This window comes from Manis pentadactyla, chromosome 6 (genome assembly GCF_030020395.1).
Source record: "Manis pentadactyla isolate mManPen7 chromosome 6, mManPen7.hap1, whole genome shotgun sequence".
Classification (NCBI taxonomy): Eukaryota; Metazoa; Chordata; class Mammalia; order Pholidota; family Manidae; genus Manis; species Manis pentadactyla.
In genome coordinates this window covers 121,792,239-121,812,781 of record NC_080024.1, presented here as the reverse complement: position 1 = coordinate 121,812,781, position 20,543 = coordinate 121,792,239, and the positions used below count along the sequence as shown (strand labels likewise).

The 20,543-nt window shown below is 43.2% G+C and overlaps 1 protein-coding gene across 7 annotated transcripts in view; it reads right to left on the bottom strand.

The window, feature by feature from the left end:
• LAMA3 (laminin subunit alpha 3) overlaps positions 1-20,543 on the bottom strand; it is a 242,243-nt gene that overhangs the window by 202,724 nt on the left and 18,976 nt on the right. For all 7 annotated transcript variants that reach the window (XM_057504103.1, XM_057504102.1, XM_057504098.1 and 4 more), the window contains exon 2: positions 17,030-17,182. In XM_057504103.1, the coding sequence (XP_057360086.1) occupies positions 17,030-17,182 (153 nt within the window). The remainder of the gene's footprint in view (positions 1-17,029; positions 17,183-20,543) is intronic.

Sequence of the window (20,543 nt, the reverse complement as noted above, 5' to 3'; positions counted from 1 at the left end):
GTGCTAGAAATTCTAATTCAGTATGTCTGCAGTGAGGCCTATAAACAGGGCCAGCTAAGTAATTGGCAGAGCAAAATGAAAATACAGGGGCTCTTGTATAAAGGCAGGAAAAGAGTGCCTTTAAAGCTAAAATACATTTTTTCCTTTCTTCTACAGTTTCTCTGTTGCTTATCCCGGTGTGTGTTTTTTTTTAATTTGCTAGTTAATGTTCACTCCCACAGGTAAAGGGGTACCCCTGGGTGAGAGCAGACCCTCACAGGCTCCAGGGCACCCCGCCCTTCCCTGCCTGTGTACACACCAGGATCCCCCTCCCTCTCGCTGCTGGTTGGCATGACACAACATGCTGTGCCCTGGCCAGGGCAGGGGGCCGTTTTCTGTCCCAGTCCTTGGCATTGGGACCCTTCTTGATTTGATGGGCTTGTGGTCCCACCACTCCAACCCTCACAGCCGGCTGACCCCTGAGGGATGGGAATCCCCGCACAGGGACATGTTGGTACCTGGAAGCAGGATGGGCAAGAGGCCTGTCCTTGTCACTCTGCTAGCCTGGGATAGGAGTGGCAGTGGTGCACCCCTCCTCAGCGTGACGCATATGCTGTGAACCTGTGAGTCTGCTCTCAGCCCTCACGGAGGGTGAAGGACAGCAGGGTGGAGACAGGGAGGTGGAGGACTGGAGGGACCCAGGCACCAGGGCTTGGAGCAGCAGGTGGGCGAGAGCCTGTCCGGGGAGGAGGATGGCTCACAGGCTGCTCCTGCCCCACTGCTCAGCTGAACTTCACTTACACAACACAAGTTCAAAGACACAATTACTAAGGATTTCAAGATGACATTAAGCCCCAAGCATGAGTCCCCCTTCTGAGCACAGGGATTCAAGGACTAAATTTGAGAAACACTGCCCTAAAGACAGGCTCACCCAGGGGAAGCCCATCAATCAAGGGTCCCAGAGTGATGAGGACAGGCCTCTTGCCCATCCTGCTTCCAGGTACCACCATGTCCCTGTGCAGGGGTTCCCATTCCTCAGGGGTCAGTCGGTTGTGAGGGTTGGAGTGGTGGGACCACAAGCCCATCAAATCAAGAAGGGTCCCAATGCCAAGGACTGGGACGGAAGAGTGGAGATTCTGACAACCAGCATGACTCCAGGCAGGAAGTCCCCTGTGTTCCAGAACTTGGTATCAAAGTTACACCACAGACTATAGGCTCTTGGATAACTGGCAAAAGAAAACAAGGCTCTCAGATCCAGGAGGGATTCTGTGATACTGTTGATTTATAAGAAATATGTATTTGGTCTTGTTCCATTTCTGGCTCATAGCTCCTGAAACCCTTAGAATTTCCCAAGTTTTGAGAGGGACTCCATTGGCCTTTTGTTATGTTAATGATGTCATTTTGAAAGCCTTTAGGTCTCCTAAGGATGGGGTCCCAGAGGAGCCAACCACATGATTAGAAGTTTGGAACTTTCAGTCCCACCCCGTGACCTCCAGGGACAGGTCGGGGGGGCTGGAGGTTGAATCAATGCCAGTGGCCAATGTTTTACCCAATCATGCCTGTGTGATGAGGCTTCCATAAAAACCCAAAAGGACAGACAAGGTTCAGAGAGCTTCCAGTTTGGTGACGCCTACAGAGATTTGGTAAGAACGCATACCCAGAGACAGCATGGAAGCTCCACGCCCCTGCACACGGACCTTGCCCTACGCATCTCTTCCATCTGGCTGTTCCTAGGTTACATCTTTTTATAATAAATCAATACTCTATTAAGTAAAATGTTTCTCTGAGTTCTGTGAACTGCTCTAGCAAATTAATTGAACCAGAGGAGAGAGTTGTAGGAACTTCCAATCTATGGCCAGTTGGACAGAAGCATAGATGACAACCTGGACTTTCCACTGGAGTGTGAAGTGGGAGCAGGGGCCATCTTACAAGACTGAGCCCTCAACCTATGGGATCTGAAGCTATCTCCAAGTAGATAGTATCAGAATTGAGTTGAATTGTAGATCAGCCAGATGGTGTAGAATTGCTTGGATGTGTGGATTACCCCCACATATGGGAATTGGTGTCAGAAACAGATTCTATCACGGAAGCCTGGGAAAGGAGAGAGGTGGAGAGGACCTATCTGCTAAGGTCTGGGGCCGCGGCCTGATGGCAGTGGGCACCAGGACATCTCGAGGCTGGCCAAGGGCTATGCCTGAGCTGGCCCCCCAGGGCTCCTCTGCTGTGCTCCCTGGCCTGAGGCTGAGTCCCAGAACCTGAAGCTTTAACTGCTGGGCCTAAGGAAATGCAGGGTTGAGAAAATGGAAAACTGGGCAGGTGGTTGCAGTGGCAAGGAAAGGGAGAGAAAGGTGGCAGCTGCGAGAAGGTCAGTTGGGTAGAACTGCTGAGATAATGGTAAGAAGGAGGAGGAGGAGGAAGAGAAAAACTGGGATTCGCTGAAGAGCTAGCGTATGCTCATGTTTTAGTAGCCTTTACAATATAGTGTATTGGAACTAATACTCTCTCTACTTCACAGATGCAAAACTAACGTTTGGAGAAGATGCAGAGCATGTCTCTAGTCACACAATGAGCAGGTAACAAAGCAAAGACTTGAGCCCACACCTGTCTGCTTCCAGAGCCTGTGATTTATGCAGTAAAGATGCTGCTGTTGGGGGCGGCTACAGGGCCAGATGAGGCCAACGCGGGGCAGTGTGGTGCTTTATCTTTAAGAGTCTTTCCTCCCTGGGTGGTTCTGCCAGTGCCGGGAGTGTGCACCATGCTCAAGAAAGCCAGGAACAGGCCCGAGGAAGATGACACCAATACATATAATAATTAAAATGGCAAAGATCAAGGATAAGGACAGACTATTAAAAGCAGTCAGAAAAAAAAAAGGAAGCTAGGAACAGAAGGAATATGAAGAGTGACCTGGCTGCAGGGGTATTTTGCCCCCATCTCCAGGTCTGGGTGTCCCTAGCATAGTGTCCATTACCCCAGCAAGGCCCTTTGGGGACTCTGCCCACCCTCCTGACTTCATCTTCCTGACCCAGCACTCTCGCAGCTTCTCTCCTGCCCGCCCTGCCTCCGGCTCGGTCTTCACCTTGCTCTTCACATTCCAGCGAGGTCTGCTGATGAGCGGGAAGTCCTTCGAGCCCCTCGGTGCTCAGAGCGTGGCCCTCAGGGCACATCTTAGAAATGCCAAATCTGCAGATTTACACCTGCAAACCTCCACATCAGAATCCTCACGTGGATTGATGATGCAGATGTACATTCAAGGTTGAGAAGCACTGGCCCAGCCATGATTTATCTTCTTTTTCCTATCAGGAGCACATTGCCGGTATTGCTTTTTCTCCTAAGGAAACCTGGTCTAAAGTGAATTTTAAGTCACTATGTTACCTCTCCCAACAACATGAGCCCTTTAACAGTTTTAATCCTCAGCTACAGGAATGCCAGGGATGGTGAACAACCTGCTCAACATCCTGAAATTACACCATGCCAACAGTCGCCAAACCATCTCTGTAGAAAGCTGGCCCTGCTTTTCCTACAATGGGCTCTGTCTTCTCCATTCCATGATTACAGACCAGTTGGGGGGACTAAATAAGTATCTTCAGGCAGCCAAATTACAGTATCTGTGAGCAAGTCTGTCTTCCATAGAATAATACATTAAGCAAGAAACTTCAGCATAAAACATGCTTTATTAAGCCCTGATTGTTCTCCAAAGTAAGTGATAACTCTTAACAAGAACTAATAACTAGGAAGAGGTACAATGTGGGTGGAAAGGAGTCTTTTGAAAGAATGCCTTATGAGTCATGATATGAATGCTTAGAGTGAATCCCTATATAGAAACAAACCCACTCTCAGCTATCAACACACACATTATTATCCCACTGTCACTGGAAATATTTAGGTGCAAAAGAAAAAATACCTGTGAATGCAATAGTACAGTAACTAATGAGGCTTTATAATGGAAGATTATACTTTCTCTAGAAAACAACAGATCAGTTCAAAAAGGAAATCGCTGAGCAAAAGCAGGTCCTTTGTCTGTTACGTAGTATAAAAGGAAAATTATGACCTGCCATGCTCTTCAGATGTCCTCTGATGCTCAGTCATTCTGCCTAAAGTTAGATTGACCTTCCCTGTGACAACCCAGTTAAAAAGAAGCAAAATTCAAAACTGAGCCATGGCCAGCTCACACAGCTTTCTACAGAATGGAACTGTACTTCTCAAAATGACTCAGAAATACCCTTTAACACTGTAAAATAAGAAATATTTCTATATGAATGTACAAATCTTTCAGTCTTTGGATAACCATAGAGGAAGGTAAAAATATGTCTTGACAGTTTAAGTAGCAACCAAATATATTACTAGAATATAAACTGATTATATTTCATTATTTCATCAATACATTGCATGTATTCACCCACACTTACTTTGTTAAGAAAAAAAGGTTGGGTAGGGATTTCAAGCCCTAAATCTAAAGGATGTAAAGCAACAGCAATATGAAATTACCAAAAATCAAAACGCAAACAAAAGAAAGGCATAAAAGGAAAATTATAGGTAGAGATGAAGTGTTGAACCCATAGTGGAATCTGCCCACAAAATGCAGGTCGTGAAGCTCCACACTCTTGCATGGCAGAGCCATCAGTTTGCTTCTAGCAGGCAATATAAAGAGGGTAGCAGGATCCCAGTGTCCATATGTTTTGTTTTGTTTTCTTTTTTAATACCCCAAAAAAGTACAGCTCTTTTAGGGATGAAGGGGATTTCAAATGCATCTTCACAGAGGACCTTCACTGTGGATGGCAATGGACAATATCCTGGGAGAACCACAACAGTTATAACCAATACCCCAGGACCGCAAGAGTTTCATAGAGCAGGAGCACAGAGAGAATGGGAGCATCGAGTGCATTATCACTGCAGCATATCGGAGGCTGGCTCTGCAGCCAGGCTGCCCAGGTGCAAGTCCTGGGTCCACCGTGTGCTCACCTGAGACTGTTAGTCATTGGTCATGTGACACCAGAAGGCTGCACATCTCTAAGCTTCAGTTTCCTCTTCTAGAAAATAAGGACCTACCTTACAAGGCTGTAGTGAGGATCAAATGAGTTAATATTTGAAAAGAGCCAGTTTCTGGCATAGTAAGCACATTAGCATTAAATTTGAATTATAGCTGCCATAAAACTTAGATTTTTAATTCTAAGTTATTCATCTTGTGAAGATTAATGTCTTGCTTCATCTAGTGAAATTATTGAAAATTATTCATCCTCCCTCATCTTGTGAAGCAAATGTTGAAGAATTTCCGTAGATTTATGAGCTTATCTACCATAAGGAATAAAGCAACATACCTTCTTCCTACCACCTATTTTTCTAAATTTCTAAATAAATGACCATAAGTTACATTTTTCATATCTTCAATATGTTCCAAGTTACAAGTGATAAATCTATTGCATATGTATGGCTTGTGGTATGTGAGGGACATATGTAAATTGGGCAGATATAAGTAAAAATCTCTCTGTATCCTCATTCACGCATACAGTAAACATACATTCACTGAATTATTTCTATGCACCAGGCATTCTCTAGGGAAAGGAACACAAAGCTATTCCTTATTTCATAGTCATACGTCAATGGGCTCCCCGCTCCCTCCCCACACACACTCACGTTACAAGTGTTTTTTTTAAAATTCTAGTGAGTCACCACCTCAAAAATGTCCTTTCCTTCTTTCAGAGATGACAACTGGGGGATCTGGGTAAATTTCAACCAGTTGGAAAGCATCCTTTGCAAGTCAGAGTGCGGGGTGTTAACTTCGAGCCCCAGCAGGAGAAGGCGCACTGGCTAGAAGGAAGTAACTGAGGAAAGTTTAATAAAGCAGCTATTTGCGAAGGAGTGGGCAGGAGTGAGGGAAGCCTTCTCGTGGTGGTGAAGGCCCTCAGAGCGAAGGACACCTGAGACTCAGCTGTTCCCACCCTGCCTGAAAGGCAAGGAGAGGAAGCAGAAACTGGTGCTGAGACAGCCGTGGGGGTAGGAGCAAGGGACCTGCAGGAGCCAAGAGATTCTGCAGTGTGGGGAGTCGACGCCCAGTCTCTGCTCCTGCCCTCTGAGCACCTGCGTGTGCCTCCCACCAGCCAAACTCTGCCTAAAGCTCAGGGGAGGGGAGCCCATGAAGGTCAGCTGCCTCAGGTACTGAGCAAGGTGGACAGTGGATGAAAGGAGGGCGGGAGGCTAATTTTTTTAAATGAGTCTTGTATTTTGTATGTAACTTTAGGCTTTATTTTCATTTCATTTTCTAACAATGCATTTGTATTGTATTTTACAAAGGTCCTGGGCTGTGACCGGTTAGAAATGTTTTTAAAATGGGTCTTTTATCACAGATGGTTTGAGGAGCGGTGGTCTAAGCAGCATTTCTTGAATCCTAATGGGCAAGCCATCCACCTGGGAGACTTAAATGCAGGTTCTGATTCAATAGGATCAGCTTGGCGCCCAGAACTCCATGTGTGACAAGCTCCCAGGGGACACTAGTGCAGCTGATCCAAAGACCCCACGTTGAGCAGCAAGGGTGGGCGCCGCCCGGGCTGAAAACGAGCAGAGTTTCCGGGACAGGATGTGAATGTACCCTTGGGTTTGTGTAGCTGTGACAACATCAGCGAGCATACATGGACTGGAAGAAATGGACAAAAGAAGAAAGGGGAGCAGCTCCCAGCACTGAGTGCACGGCTGCTGGGAGAGTAATAAAATGAGTTTAAACGGAGGCCTGCGTGACAACCATGGTAACCTGCTGACAGGGCAAGCCGGGGCGCCACGCAGGTGTCAGACCCGCCTGCTCCTAGTCCCTGGCCCTTTCAGGTCCAGCCCTGCCCAGGCCTGAGCTATGTTAGGGAGATGCCTTTGCCCTGAAACACAAGAATCTGCAAAACAGCTGCCTTCTGCCCATGCTCCCTGCCCTGCCCGCCCGCCATCCCCCCACCCCCGGCAGCAAGGAGGCTCGAGTCTGCTTTCCAGGAGCTCTGCCCACCTGGGCCAGGCTCTGGGCCCGCTCTCACCCTGACACTACCTGCCCCACTGCTCTGTCCACCCTCAGAGAGAGACACCAGCCTCAACTCACACTGCTGTGCCCTCCAGGATCTGGCAATTCAGATCCTGCAGCAGGAAGAGAGCGCTGCATCTCCCAGCCCCATGTCAGGGAGCTCCGGGGACACTGCAGGCTTTTGTAACAGGCAATGGGAGGGACAGCTGAGCCAGAACACCTGTGAGAGGCAGGACAGAGAACCATTCCAATCCAATTGTTCTGTGATGTTGGGAAACTCCAAGCATAAATGTACAATCCCAATGCTCAGGGTGCTGAAAACATGGAGCAGAGCACGTCATGCAAATGCACTGAGCCCAGAATTCCTCCACTGTAGAATGTTTACCATAGCGGTTTGAGAGCTAGAGAGGAGAGCAAATAGCACAGGAGCTGGCTGTTGCCTTAGAGGCAAGGACCACGAAGCATGCATACCTGCAGGCTACTGGGCTAAAGGAAGCCTGTGTGGAAGAGTGGCCTGGACTGCCGGGGGCATATGGGGAAATGATACCTGGCCCCTGCGGTCTGGAGGCAGCTGCAGGAGCCCCTGGGAGGTAGGATCCCCACACCGCCTGTGTCATGAGGCCACTTGGCAGGGCCGGTGGGCACGACTGCAGCTAGGCAGAGGGGCCAGCCTCTGTGGGGAGCCTGGACCCTCCAACCAGCTGCACAGGTCACTGCTCTGGGGCTGGGAGGGGAGCCAGGGACACACAACACCCCTCCTGAAGGCTGGCAGTGGCTGCAAACAAAGGTGGTGGTTTGATTTGGTTTTAGTTTTTCCCCAAAAGCATGAAAAGTGAAAAGGCACAAGTGACAAGAACCAGAGAAACCAGAAGGGAAAGTGGCTTTGGGAAGACAAGAGTAAAGGAAGAGAGTTTGGTCCTTAGGAAGGCTGAGTCACTGGGCCGAAGGAGGGGCAGGGGCTCTGTGGTGGCTGAGGAGGGTGCTCTGAAGATGTGGGCAGAGGGGAGGCCCCGGGTCCCAGGATTCCCCTGAGACGTTATATTTAACTCAAGCTCTCACTGGAACCATTGTGAAGAATCCATGAAACTCAGTTTTTCCTTATATATGCTTGCCATTAATAGTAATAGGAAAACTGCCATGATTTAAAGCCAAAATAATCCTGAAATCACAAAAGTTTCACAAGGGAAGAAACATAAAATAGTTTTCAGATTAGCTAAGGAATAAAATAGGCTCTTTTTAAAAAAAATTAATTTCCATTTACTGGGCATTTTCTGCTTCTGTTGGCATTTAAAGATCTCTAGCAAGCCAACTACATTCAAGCCTGTATAGGGGGGATGGAGGGCTCAGGAAGCTCAAGGCAAGCTTTTGCATCAATACCACAAAGCCCACTAGGAAATACTGTTCCTTTTGTCCTCTGTATTAAACTCTTCTTTTTTCCCAAAAGGAAATATTTTCCCAATTTGCCTTTTTGTCTTTCTAACTCTAAAAGGCTACATGCTCACTGAAAAAAATACAGATATAACAGCTAGCATGGATTGAGTTCTCATAATGTGCAAGGCAGAATTCTCAGAGCTTTTTCTGTTATTAATTACTCACAACAACCCTGTGAGGATGGTCCTAGATTCAACCCCATATTTTGGAAGAAGAAACTGACACGGAACATTAACAAGAGCATCCACTGTCAGAGAGCTAGAAAGCTGGGGAGCCAGTTTGTACCCACGTAATGATCCAGAGCCATCAATCTGAATTACACTGGAAATGGGATTTACAGAAAAAAGTAAAAATCACCCATAATCATCCATAGAAAATCACTCTTAGTTTAGATTCTTTCTTGAATTTTTCTTTGCTTATATACACAAAGAAAGTATAATCATACCATACTATATACACAGCTAAATAAACAGTTTGGTGTGTTTTCCTTTTTTCCACGGTTTAGCACCAACATGTCAGGTCAATGAAGACTCCCTCTATGGCATCATTCTAACATCCGCCAATTAATCCACTGAATGAATCAGTCTCCTTTTATTGGACATGAGATTGTTTCCCACGATAGGTTATTATGGACAATGCTCTCCAGAATATCTGTGCTCAAATGTTTTGAGCATTTATCTTATTATTTCCTTAGGATAAATTCCAAGAAGCAGTAGTTCCATGACAAAAATAGATAGTAATTTTTTTTAAATGCAAACATTCTAAGAAGATGGAACACCAGGAACATCAGTTTCCAGAACTTTAGTGTGAAGATGTTTATAGATACTTTCTTCACTTAGATCAGGAGTGTAAGCTTATCAGAAGCCAAGGAAAGGGGAAAAGGAGGGGCATCAAAGAGAATTTCTCTAAGGAATAATAACAATAATAATAATATCCCATATTTGTCCACACAGGTCAAAGCACATTTACATACTTTGTTGTTCACTAGCATCTCTAGCCATGAGCAGGAGGTCCCCCCACCTCTGCCCACTCACAGGTGAGGGCCTGCCAGGCCCCCCACCAGATCCCAGGACACCCCGCACCCATCCTGTGCTGCTTCCAGGCCTTGGTCTCTTTCCCACTCTGACCCCTCCCCATACAACCCATGGTGGCCCCGCTGCTGGGGCCCTTCTCAAGGAGACAAAGAGACCTTCCTTCCTGGCCATTTCCCAAGTCCACATAATTCATTATCAGAGCCATGGCCGCAGTCTGCCTCTATCTTCTTAACTGCATGGCCAACGTGCAGGAAATAGGATTAATCTTTTCCAAACAGCACCGAGGGCTTCATTTCTGTTTATTTTTATCTCATCAACAGGAGCCATGATCCTTGAAGTTCTCAAGAAATGAACTCTGCATGTATGTTTGCTGTCTAGCTCTGAGAAACGAATACAATGTGGGCTGATGTAGCAGCCGAGGGGCTGACTGCTCTAGGGCCTCTCCCCAGATGGCAGGCTTCACCTTCCCACGGGGTGCCAAACCTTGGTTATCACTCTCCCTCATTAGAAGGATCCCCCTGCCAACTTCACAGTGGCCTTACTCCTGTAGCCCAGCAGTATGTTACCCAGGGTTACCTCATAAGAGTCACCAAGGAGGTCCCAGTGACCTCTGTTTACCACTTTCTCATATTAAGTTCTATCTACAGAGAGTTTGGGACAAAAATCCAGAATTAAAGTGTTGCTACTTTCTAGCCCTGCTTCTGTTTCTTGGATTTATTAGTCCACTTACAGTATACTGAGTGTTTGGGAAGGAAACTTATTTAACTCATCTTCTGTAATGTCTGTTATACTTGTGCCAGTTATATTGAAACTAGCAAATGTAAATGTTAGAGATCTTTAAAAAATAAAGAACTTAAAAGGCAAATTAACAGTTTAGGTTACTATAGTAGCATAAAGGATAATGGTCCTATTTTTCTAATGAATTAATTGCTTTCAAGGATTGAGTGTCTTGATTCCATGATTATTAGTAGAATATCTTTTCATTACAAATTTGTTCTGAATAGGTCTGTATCTTCTAATTGTATTATAGCTATAAAATAATGACATTGCAAAGAGACCCAAGTGTCACATATGGAACAAACCATCTAATTAATTACACAGCCAAGGTTGGTCTGCTCACAGCAGTGTTTCCTTAGTACTACACCCCAGGGAAATTCAGTAACCCTGAGTCATCCTTGGTTCATCTGACATTCACTCAGCAAATATTTATTGAGCATCTTCTATGTGCTAAACAGTGAACAAGATATTGGAAGCAGAACATCACATAATGAACAAAAGAAGACAGTCCCAGGACTTCTGAAGCTTGTAGTCCAGAGAATTCCTGAGGAATCTAGAAGACTGGCTCTAATCCAAGTCATCCACTTTCTGGATTCAACTGTATCCACCCAGAGACCCAGATGAGTCAGACTTTCAGTGTCCTTGTCTGCCAGGCATCCCAAGAACCCTTTTAATCTCCAAAACCCATGAGCTCAGGAAGAATCGGAAACTAGCCCAGGCCTTCCTCCTGTCTGAGTCAGACCTGACAAGGCTACAAAGAATGCTTGGGGTTCACCCACCAAAGGCCCATAAAAATTAAAGAGGACCCAAATTAAAAAGATCGTAGAAGGCATCTACCTACTAAATCCACTCTCACATGGCTGGATCCTGTATTTGCATCTGACCCCTGGGGAGTTCACAGTCTATGCTGAGTTTGTAGAGGGAAATATACAGAGCCCACAGAGGAAGATTCCTCTGGATTCTGAAGGAAGTCTGGGAGCACATCTACAGCCCAGTCCCACACCTTCCTATCTCTAGTGGAACATTTCTGGCAGTCATGCCCCATCAGGGCTCTAGGAATAACAAATGTCCTTATATTCCAAAAATTTTCCTTTTAAAATCTTGTCATCCACATTTTGCTTTAAATGTCAAAATAAACTCATTATAGTTGGGCAGACAAAATGAAAGTTTCCTGTAAGACATCATGTTCTCATTCTATAGCCTGAAACTAATGAATAAAATATGATCAAGTGAGCTTGAAGAGACTTGGAAAACGCCACTGCCTTTAGTGAATCACAGACACCTCTGCGTTTGCCACAGTGTAAGGGGGAGAGCTGCCCTTCAAGATCAACTCCTGAAGGTAGTGTTTTTATTTGTCAAACTACTGTCCAAGAAAAATAACAATGAAAACCACCAACTAGTCCAAAAGGAGGCAGAGAAAAGTAACCCCTTCATGACAGCATAAGGTGTCCAACTGAATACAGTACATCAAAATCAAATTTCAGTTAAGGGTGAATATAGTAAACACATTGATTTTCTTGTGAAATCTTCATATCAATGATTCCTTAATTTTAAAAAAATATGTTTTTTATTTTTTAAAAATTTCAGTTCTCAGAGGCTGGAAAAAAGTGATTTGGTAATAACAAGGTTATGGCCTGTATTTTATTTCCAAACCATGGCATCACAATTCCCTAAATCTAAGGTTTTTGGGTCACTATTCAGTTACAAAATCTAACCTCTCAGGGACACTTTCCTGGTTAACTCAAGCAAAAAAGAAGAAAATACAGATCCCACCAATGGGATATAAAATATGAATCTTACAAGACAAAACATGCTTAATAAATCACATGTTGCTCCAAAGAGGAAAGAAACATCTTCCATCTGACACAGTTTATATTGCTTGTCCTGTTCCTAGACTTTTCTAGAGTGCCTTCTACAATATTGCTTAGTTTTCTAGAGGAGCAGAAGTTATGAATCTGTCTGTTTTCATAATGAGCATTTATTGAATTTCACTTTATTTATTTATTAAATAAAATTTTATTTAAAAACCACTGGGCAAAATAATTTTAAAAATGAAGCAACTAACTCGTTCAAACCTCACAGCAACCCTTCGAGATAAGCACTATCGTCTCACCTTACAAATGAGGAAACCGCAGCACACAGCAGTTAAGTCTGTTGCTAGAGGTGAGCTTTTAGAGGAATTAGACTAATTCATGGTTGAAATAGACTAATTCATAGTTGAAATTGGATTTAGAATCTTACAAACCATAAAGGATCTCCCTGAATTATCTCAGGTGAAAACTAATGGCGAAAATACTCTCATACATGGAATCTGATGCATGGCCTTTTGTGACTGGCTTCTTTCACACAGCATCATGTTTTCAGAGTTCACAGAAATTCCTTTTTATTGTTGAGTAATGGTCCATTGTATGCGTATGCCATATTTGGCTTATTTATTCATCAGATGATAGACATTTGAGTTGTTTCCACTTTTTAGCTATTATGAATAATACTACAGTGAACATTCATGGGCAAGTTTTTCTGTAAATGTATGTTTCATTTTTCTTGGGTATGTAACTAGGAGTGGACTTGCTGGGTCATATAGTAACTCTGCATTTAACTTTTTGAGGATCTATCCAACTATTTTCCAAAACAGCTACATCATTTTCTATTCCCTCCAGAAATGTATTAGGGGTCCAATTTCTCCATAGTCTCACCAATATCTGTAATTATCTATCTCTTTGATTATAGCCATCGGACTGGGTGTGAGGTTGTATCTCACTGTGGTTTTAACTGACATTTCCCTGGTGGCTACTGATGTGGAGCACCTTTTCCTGTGCTTATTGGCCATTTGTGTGTCCTCTTTTGAGAACTGCCTATTCAGATCCTTTGCCCATTTTGTTTAATGGGTTCTCTGTCTGTGTATTATTGAGTTACAAGTTTCCCACCTCTTTAATATGCTTTCTTCCTCTGGCTTTTAGACCACTACACTCTCTGGGTGGTCCTCCTCCCACTTGTCACCCCACTACAGTCTTCCCTACTGGCTCCTTCTCATTTCCCTGACTTCTTAATGTGGGAGAGCCCAGGCCTCAGCCCTTGGTCCTCTTCTCACTCTCATCCAGCCTTGTATTTTCACACCGTGTACATGCCATCAATTTCCTAATATCCATTTCAGCAGGAGCTCCGCCTGCACCAGTCAACCTTGGATAGCAGGCTGGGGAAGCACTCTCTGCTCTGAAGCTCAGTGTCTCTCAAGTCCCACCAAGTGTCACTGAGTCAGGAAAAGTTCACTTTGGCCCCACAGGCAGCACTAACAGGACCAAGCAGGAGCCACCAGATGAACAAAGCAAGCTACAATAGTGTGCGCCAGCCCTGAAAACCAAATTCACCTTGGAACCTCACCACAGAAGCTGGCCAGGACCTGCACATTCAACCTAAACAGGATGACTACCTGCTAAGACAGGAGATTTAAATAGGATCCAGACCCTCCTAACGTAACGTCTAAAATGTCCAGAATGTAACTGAGAATCACTCATCATACCAAAAAACAGGGGAAAATAATAACTTGAATGAGAAAAGGCAATCAACAGACCTCAACATGAGATGATGAATTGATGACAGAATTATCTGACAAAAACTTCAAAGCAACAATCATAAAAATCCTTCAATGAGTGAGGGCAAGTACTTGTGTAGTAAATGAAAATATCTCAGTCAAGAAATAGAAGATATAGATGGAAATCATAGAAGTGAAAAATTCAATAACTACAATAAAAAGTTCACTGGATGGGCTAGATAACAGAACCAATATGAAAAAGAAAACAGAAAGACAAACCTTGTATCACCTCACTTATGCGTGAAATCTTAAAAAAAAATTGTTGAAGTCATACAAACAGAGTAGAATTCATACAAACAGGGACTAGGAAGTGGGAGAAATGAGGAGATACTGACCAAAGGTACATGCCTTCAGTTACAAGAGGAAAAAGTTCTGGGGATCTAATGTACAGCAAGGTGACTATAGTTACTAATACTGTATTGTTAAAATTTACTAGCTAGTATATCTTAAGCATGCTCACCACACACTTACAAAAAAGGTAACTATGTGAGGTGAGGAAGGTGTTAATGAATTCATCGTGGTAATCATTTCACAAAGTATATGTGCATCAAATCATCATGTGTACACTTTAAATATATAAAGTTTTTTCAACTGTACCTCAATAAAGCTGGAAAAGAAAGGAAGGAAAAAGGTTGAAAATGTCCCAAAGTTGGTGAAAGATTTAAACCTACAGATTCAAGAAGTTGAGTAATTCTAAATAGGATAACTCCTATGGAAATACACAACAAACATCTGTCTCCAGCCCAAACAGCCTCGAGACTCACATGTCCAAGTGCCCAGTCCACAGCTCCCATTGCACGTCCAAACAGTTATTTCAATCTTAGCAGGTCTAAATTAACTCCTCCCACAGTCTCCCTCCCCCAAGCCCGCTCTCCCCACAATCTACAACATCTCTCTATAAACAGCAGTTCCAGTCACTCAGACCAAAAGTCTTGGGAATCATCCCTGAATCCTCATTTTTCTCACACTCCATATTCAGTCCACTAGGAAATTGTGGCAGCTCTATCATCAATATACATCTAGAATCCAATCACCCACATTCACTGCCACTACTGGCATCTTTCTCGTGGATTATTGTGACAGTCTAACTGGTTCCTACCCTTGCTCCCTGCTAATCCTCAACAGAACAGCCAGAAAAATCCTTCTTAAATATACATCAGATCAGACCACTCCTCTGCTTGAGACTCCATAATGGCCCTCAGGTCACTAAGAAAACCCAGTGGTTTCTGTGGAGCCCTGCCTGATCTGGCCCTGCCTGTCATCTTTCTAGCCTCCTCCGTCACCACTTCCCCCTCCCTCCCCCTGCTCCCGCCACTCTGGTCTCCATGCTGCTCCCGGTACTCTCCAGATAAGCTCCCGCCTTAGGGACTTTGCAGGGCTGTTCCCTTTGACTGCATGACTAACTCCTTCACCTGCTTCAAATATGTGCTCAATAAACCGTCCCCTGACCATTCCAACTAAAACCGCAAACCACCCTTGTCCTTCACACTCATGATCCTCTTACCCTGATCTACTTCTTCATTTTTCCGTAGCTCTTAACAGCTTCTAACATACTGTATTTACGTATTTATTGTGTATATTTTTGTTGTCTAACCCCCACACTGGAATATGTGCCACAAGGGAAGGAATTTCCATGTCTTTTGTTCTCTTACATATCCTAAATACCTAGAACAGGGCCTGGCACACTGAAGGCACTCAGTAAATATTTGTTGAAGGAATAGTATGAAATTCACACCGCAGTCTGAAGGAGGAAAGAAGTTGCATTAGTTTTCTATTACTGCTTGACAAATTACCACAAATTTAGTGGTGAAACACCACCATTTATTTTCTTGTATTTCTGCATGTCAGGAGTCTAAGAGTTCTTAGCTCAGGGTCAAGGCAGAGATCAAGTCCACTGGATGCCTGGAAAGACCTGCTTCCAGGTTTGCACATGTAGTTGGCAGAATTCAGTTACCAGCTGAATTGGTTGTAGGACTACAGTTCCTGCTTTTTTTCCTGGCTGTTGGCTGGGACCACTCTCAGCTTCTAGAACCCGTTCTTGGGTCCGTGCCATTGGCCATCTCCATAGGCAGTTTATAACATGGCATTTTTCCCCTTCAAGGCCAGCAGGAAATTTTCTCATGCTTCAGATCTCTTCCTTCGGTAGGGTCCAGCCCCTTTTAAAAGCTCCCCTAAGTAGAAGAAGTCCCCCAGGATAACCTCCCTTTCTGATCAACTGACCTGGGACCTTGAACACATCTATAAAATCCCTTCATCTTTGTCACTCAACAGCACCTTGTCACAGCAGTGACACCCATCAAGTGCACAGTGCTACCCACACTCAGAGGGGAGGGGATCACGCCGGGCCTTATAGCAGGGGAGGGCATCTGGGGGCCATCGTAGCCTACCACAGGAGGATAGCCCTGAAGGTGGGTTCCCTTGTGGACCAGCCGGCCAGATGAGACCAAAAACAATGGTATCAAGTGTTCATAAAGGCAGGATTCCCAAGAAAGAAAATGCTATAAAAAAATCCTTGTAATCCCCATGTTTATTCAAGGTGAAAGCAGCCCAAGCGTCCGCTGGCAGATGAGTGGATACACAAAGTGTGGCGCATTCAAACAAGGGAATATTATTCCATCTTAGAAAGAAGGAAATTCTGACACAGCACAGAGGAACCTTAAAGACATTATGCTCAGTGAAATAAGCCAGACACAGAAGGACAAATGCTGTAGGACTGCACCTCATACAAGGGACCTAAATTTATAAAGACAGAAAGTAGAATGGTGGTTGCCAGGGAGTAGGACCAAAGGAGAATGGGGAGTTAGTGTTTGATGGGCACAGGCACCAATTTTGCAAGATGAAAAGGAGTTCTGGAAATTGGTTGCACAACAACGGGCATGTCTTTAACACTGCTGATCTGCATATTTAAAAAGAGCCAAGATGGTACATTTTATGTTATATGTACTTTACCATAATGAAAAATAAAAGTTTTAAAAATATTTGCCAATGACACTATTTACAACTGTTTTTAAACTCAATTAATAGACACACAGAGGTGTCTGCACCATGACAGACAATGTTCCAGGTGTTGAGAGATGCAAGTATTAGTGTAACAGGCTTCACAATGATTAGTGAATTAAACATGAAGTTTGTTTTTTAATACAATTATTATTATATCAGAAATAACCATGGAAACAATGATCCAAACTTATTTCCCCCACTGCAGTTGAAAGCATAACTTACCTGTCCTAGATCCAAGGTGACATTGACTTTGTTGTACTGTGTGCCTGAGGAGAGAGGAGGGCTTTGCCACCAACGTTCAGATCCATCAATTGCATTGGCAACTGGATGGGCTTTCCGGGGGTCCTCGGAATTGCAATAGTCACAGAACTGGCCCTGAAAAAAAAGCTCTGTTTTATTTTCAAGTAATTTTTTCCTATCAATTTAGTAAATGAGGTAAACAAGGACAGCTTTATATAGTTTTAGAGATATCAGCTTGGGAAATACATCAAAATGTATTCTGAAGACAATTTTTTCATTTAACCTTAAACTACATCATCTGCTTATACCGCTGCTTAGTGCATTTCTGAGATACACATTATATTTCTTGTCCTGTATGATGCTTTAACAGCCTGTGGCACTTGGGATGCACAGATGTTTCCCTCAGCAAATCCTTTTTACTCTTTCCATCCTACTCAGCAAATTCTGTGTCAGGCAGTGGGATACCAAGAGGACCCCTGTGCACAGTCTCCGGGGAGACGAGAAGTACAAGCTAACCACAGGGGAAGTGAGGGACCGCCAGAGTATAGTGCTGGGTCTGAGGTGCACAAAGGCAGGCAGGGGAGGTGGGATTCAAGCTGCCTGTGAGGACGGATGGGGCTCTGGTAAGTGGCAGTGAGCAGCAAACAGGGAAGGTGTTCCGGGTAGAGGAACCAGCACTAGTAAAGGCACAGAAGCCAGCTGGTCCAGGTTCACAGCAGCCTCAGAAATGAAGGACAAGACTTCAGCAGTAAGTGGGGGAGATGCAGATGGGCTGTGGACACCAGAGTGAGAAGCTGGTAGGTAATTCACTAGGCAACTGGGAATTTTTACCTGGAGTGACATCGCTACTGAATTCTGATTCTACTGATAGCATCTCATCTTGCTGAATTACTCTTTTTTGGTAGGCAGTCTCCTGATTCTGTTTTGTCTTGTGGCAATGCAGAATTTTACAGCCCTTACCATCTAAAAATCTGAACATATGCCTTTCTTATACATTGAGTATATTTTAACTGGGTCAAAAGCTCATGCTGACCCAGCGTGGACTTCACATCCTGAACTGCTTTGCTTCCCAATTAAGTCATCTTAGAGCATGACCACCAAATAGCACAGGGTTAAAGAAGCAAACTTACACCCACAGCCTCCCCAGAAATGTGCTGTGACAAAAGAACTTGCCAGTGTTCTGCCCTGGTGAGTCTCTAGGAAGTGAATTATTAAATGTTCAAAGATAAATTCAATTCTGCTGTGTAACCAAATGTGTCGCCAAATGCTTTCATCCAGTGTGTAACTGAGGATTCTTTCATATGTGGTGATGTGTTTTCATACAACCTTATCTTCTGACATCACATAATGATACATCTGCAACTAAAGCAGCACCCTGGGGAACGTGGCCCCATCGGTCATGACGTCAGAGATCACGTGTGGCTTGCTCTTCTCTACACCCTCCAGGCAGCCCGAGTCCCACACACCACAGAGGCCAATAGAGGAAGGGTCCCATTAGCAATTTCTCAAAAAATTTTGGGGGTTCTTTCTATAAAATTTTGTAGTAACAAGTGTAAATAATAATTAACTCAAGCTAGGACAGCTAAACATTTATGAGTATTTTTCTTTTCAATGATCTTTATGTTTCCAATTTTTCTCCTAAGAGCATTTTACCAATTTTCACATTTGTACCCATTTAATTTCTTGTAATTAGTCTTAAAGGTAGCCTTCACAGTGGCCTAGGAGCTATGGTTCCAAGGTCTCTCTCATTTAGGGCATCTCGTCATTTCTGCCGATACCATACCCTAGTCCCTCTGCTACCCCAAATAAAACTGTTACATCACGGATGAGGACACTGGCTCTGGCCATGTTCATGCTGGTGAGAGGATTCTGTTGCCCACAAAATAAAAGGCAGGACCTGGTCTAAAAAAGAAAAAAAGAACACTGGCTCAGGAGCTTTAGCACCTACTAATTGAATTTTCTGGCTAATTACTAAAATATGAATTTTGAGTGAATTAGAAATAATTTGAACATTCACATTTAAAACATAATAATTATACTTAAAAATAGAAATACCCTATGACCCTGCAATTCTACTTCTGGGAATTTTCTGGAAGAAAACAAAATCACTATTTGGAAATATATGCACTCCTGTGTTTATTTTATTTATTTGTTTGTTTGTTTGTTTTAAATTTGAAGATCTAATTGGCTCTATTAAGGATTCATGAATCAGGTAACTTCCCCTCTAGCTAGAAAAGAGTGCTCCCAATAGCTACAGAAAGGGAGAGGGATTTTTTTTTAATTAAAGTATCATTAATACACAATCTTATGAAGGTTTCACATGAACAACATTGTGGTTTCAACATTCACCCATACTATCAATTCCTCACCCACCCATTGTAGTCACTGTCTATCTGCATAGTAAGATGCTATAGAGTCATTACATGTCTTCTCTGTGCTATACTGCCTTCCCCGTGACCTTCCTATATTGTGATGTGAATTATATGCACTCCTATGTTTATTGCAGCATTCTTTACCACCTAAGTGTCCATCAGTAGATGAATGGATAAAGATGTAGAACATATATACAATGGAATTATGCATATATATGTGGTACATATATGTACAATGGAACATACTCAGCCAAAGAGAAATCATGCCATTTGCAACAACATGGATGGACCTAGAGGGTATTATGCTAAGTAGAATAAGTCAGACAGAGAAAAACAAATACCATGTGATTTTACTTAAATGTAGAATCTAACAAATAAAACAAACAAAACAGAAATAGACTCATAAACATGGGGGAACAAACTAATGGTTGCCATAGGGGCATGGGTTTGGGGGATGGGCAAAATAGATGAAGGGACAAGAGGTACAAATTTCCAATTATAAAATAAATAATTCACAGAGATGAAAAGTACCCCATAGAGAATATAGTCAATAACATTGTAATATCTTTGTACGGTAACAGTTGGTAACTAAACTTAAGAGCATTTAGTAATGTATATGATTGTTGAATTGCTATGTGTACATGAAACCAATATAATATTTTATATCAACTTTACCTTAATAAAAAAATTAAAGACAAATTGGTATCTAATAATAACAATAATTTTACAGGCAAGAGAGCATCACAATGATCCAAGTTAGTGTCCACACTGACATTTGGAAAGCTGACTGATAAGATAGATACGTAAGTTAAAGTTAATTCCTGGTAGTGACTTTTGCCTTGGTAATAAAATGAGCGAAAACTTCTGCTTATTTCTACACACATCATTAGAAAAAACTCTGACAGCAACGAGTGTAGAGAAATAACTTATCAAACCAAGAAGGCCAGAGATGATGCTTTCTCCAGATTAACTGTGTATATTAGCCAAGTTTAGGTTGTCCTTTCTTTTGCCATATTGAATAGTTCTAACAAAGATTCCTCAACCTTAAGTTAGTAATAAGCAATAAGATAACATCTAATTTATCCTTAAACAATAAAAGGAAAGAAAAATGTATCCTAAAAAAT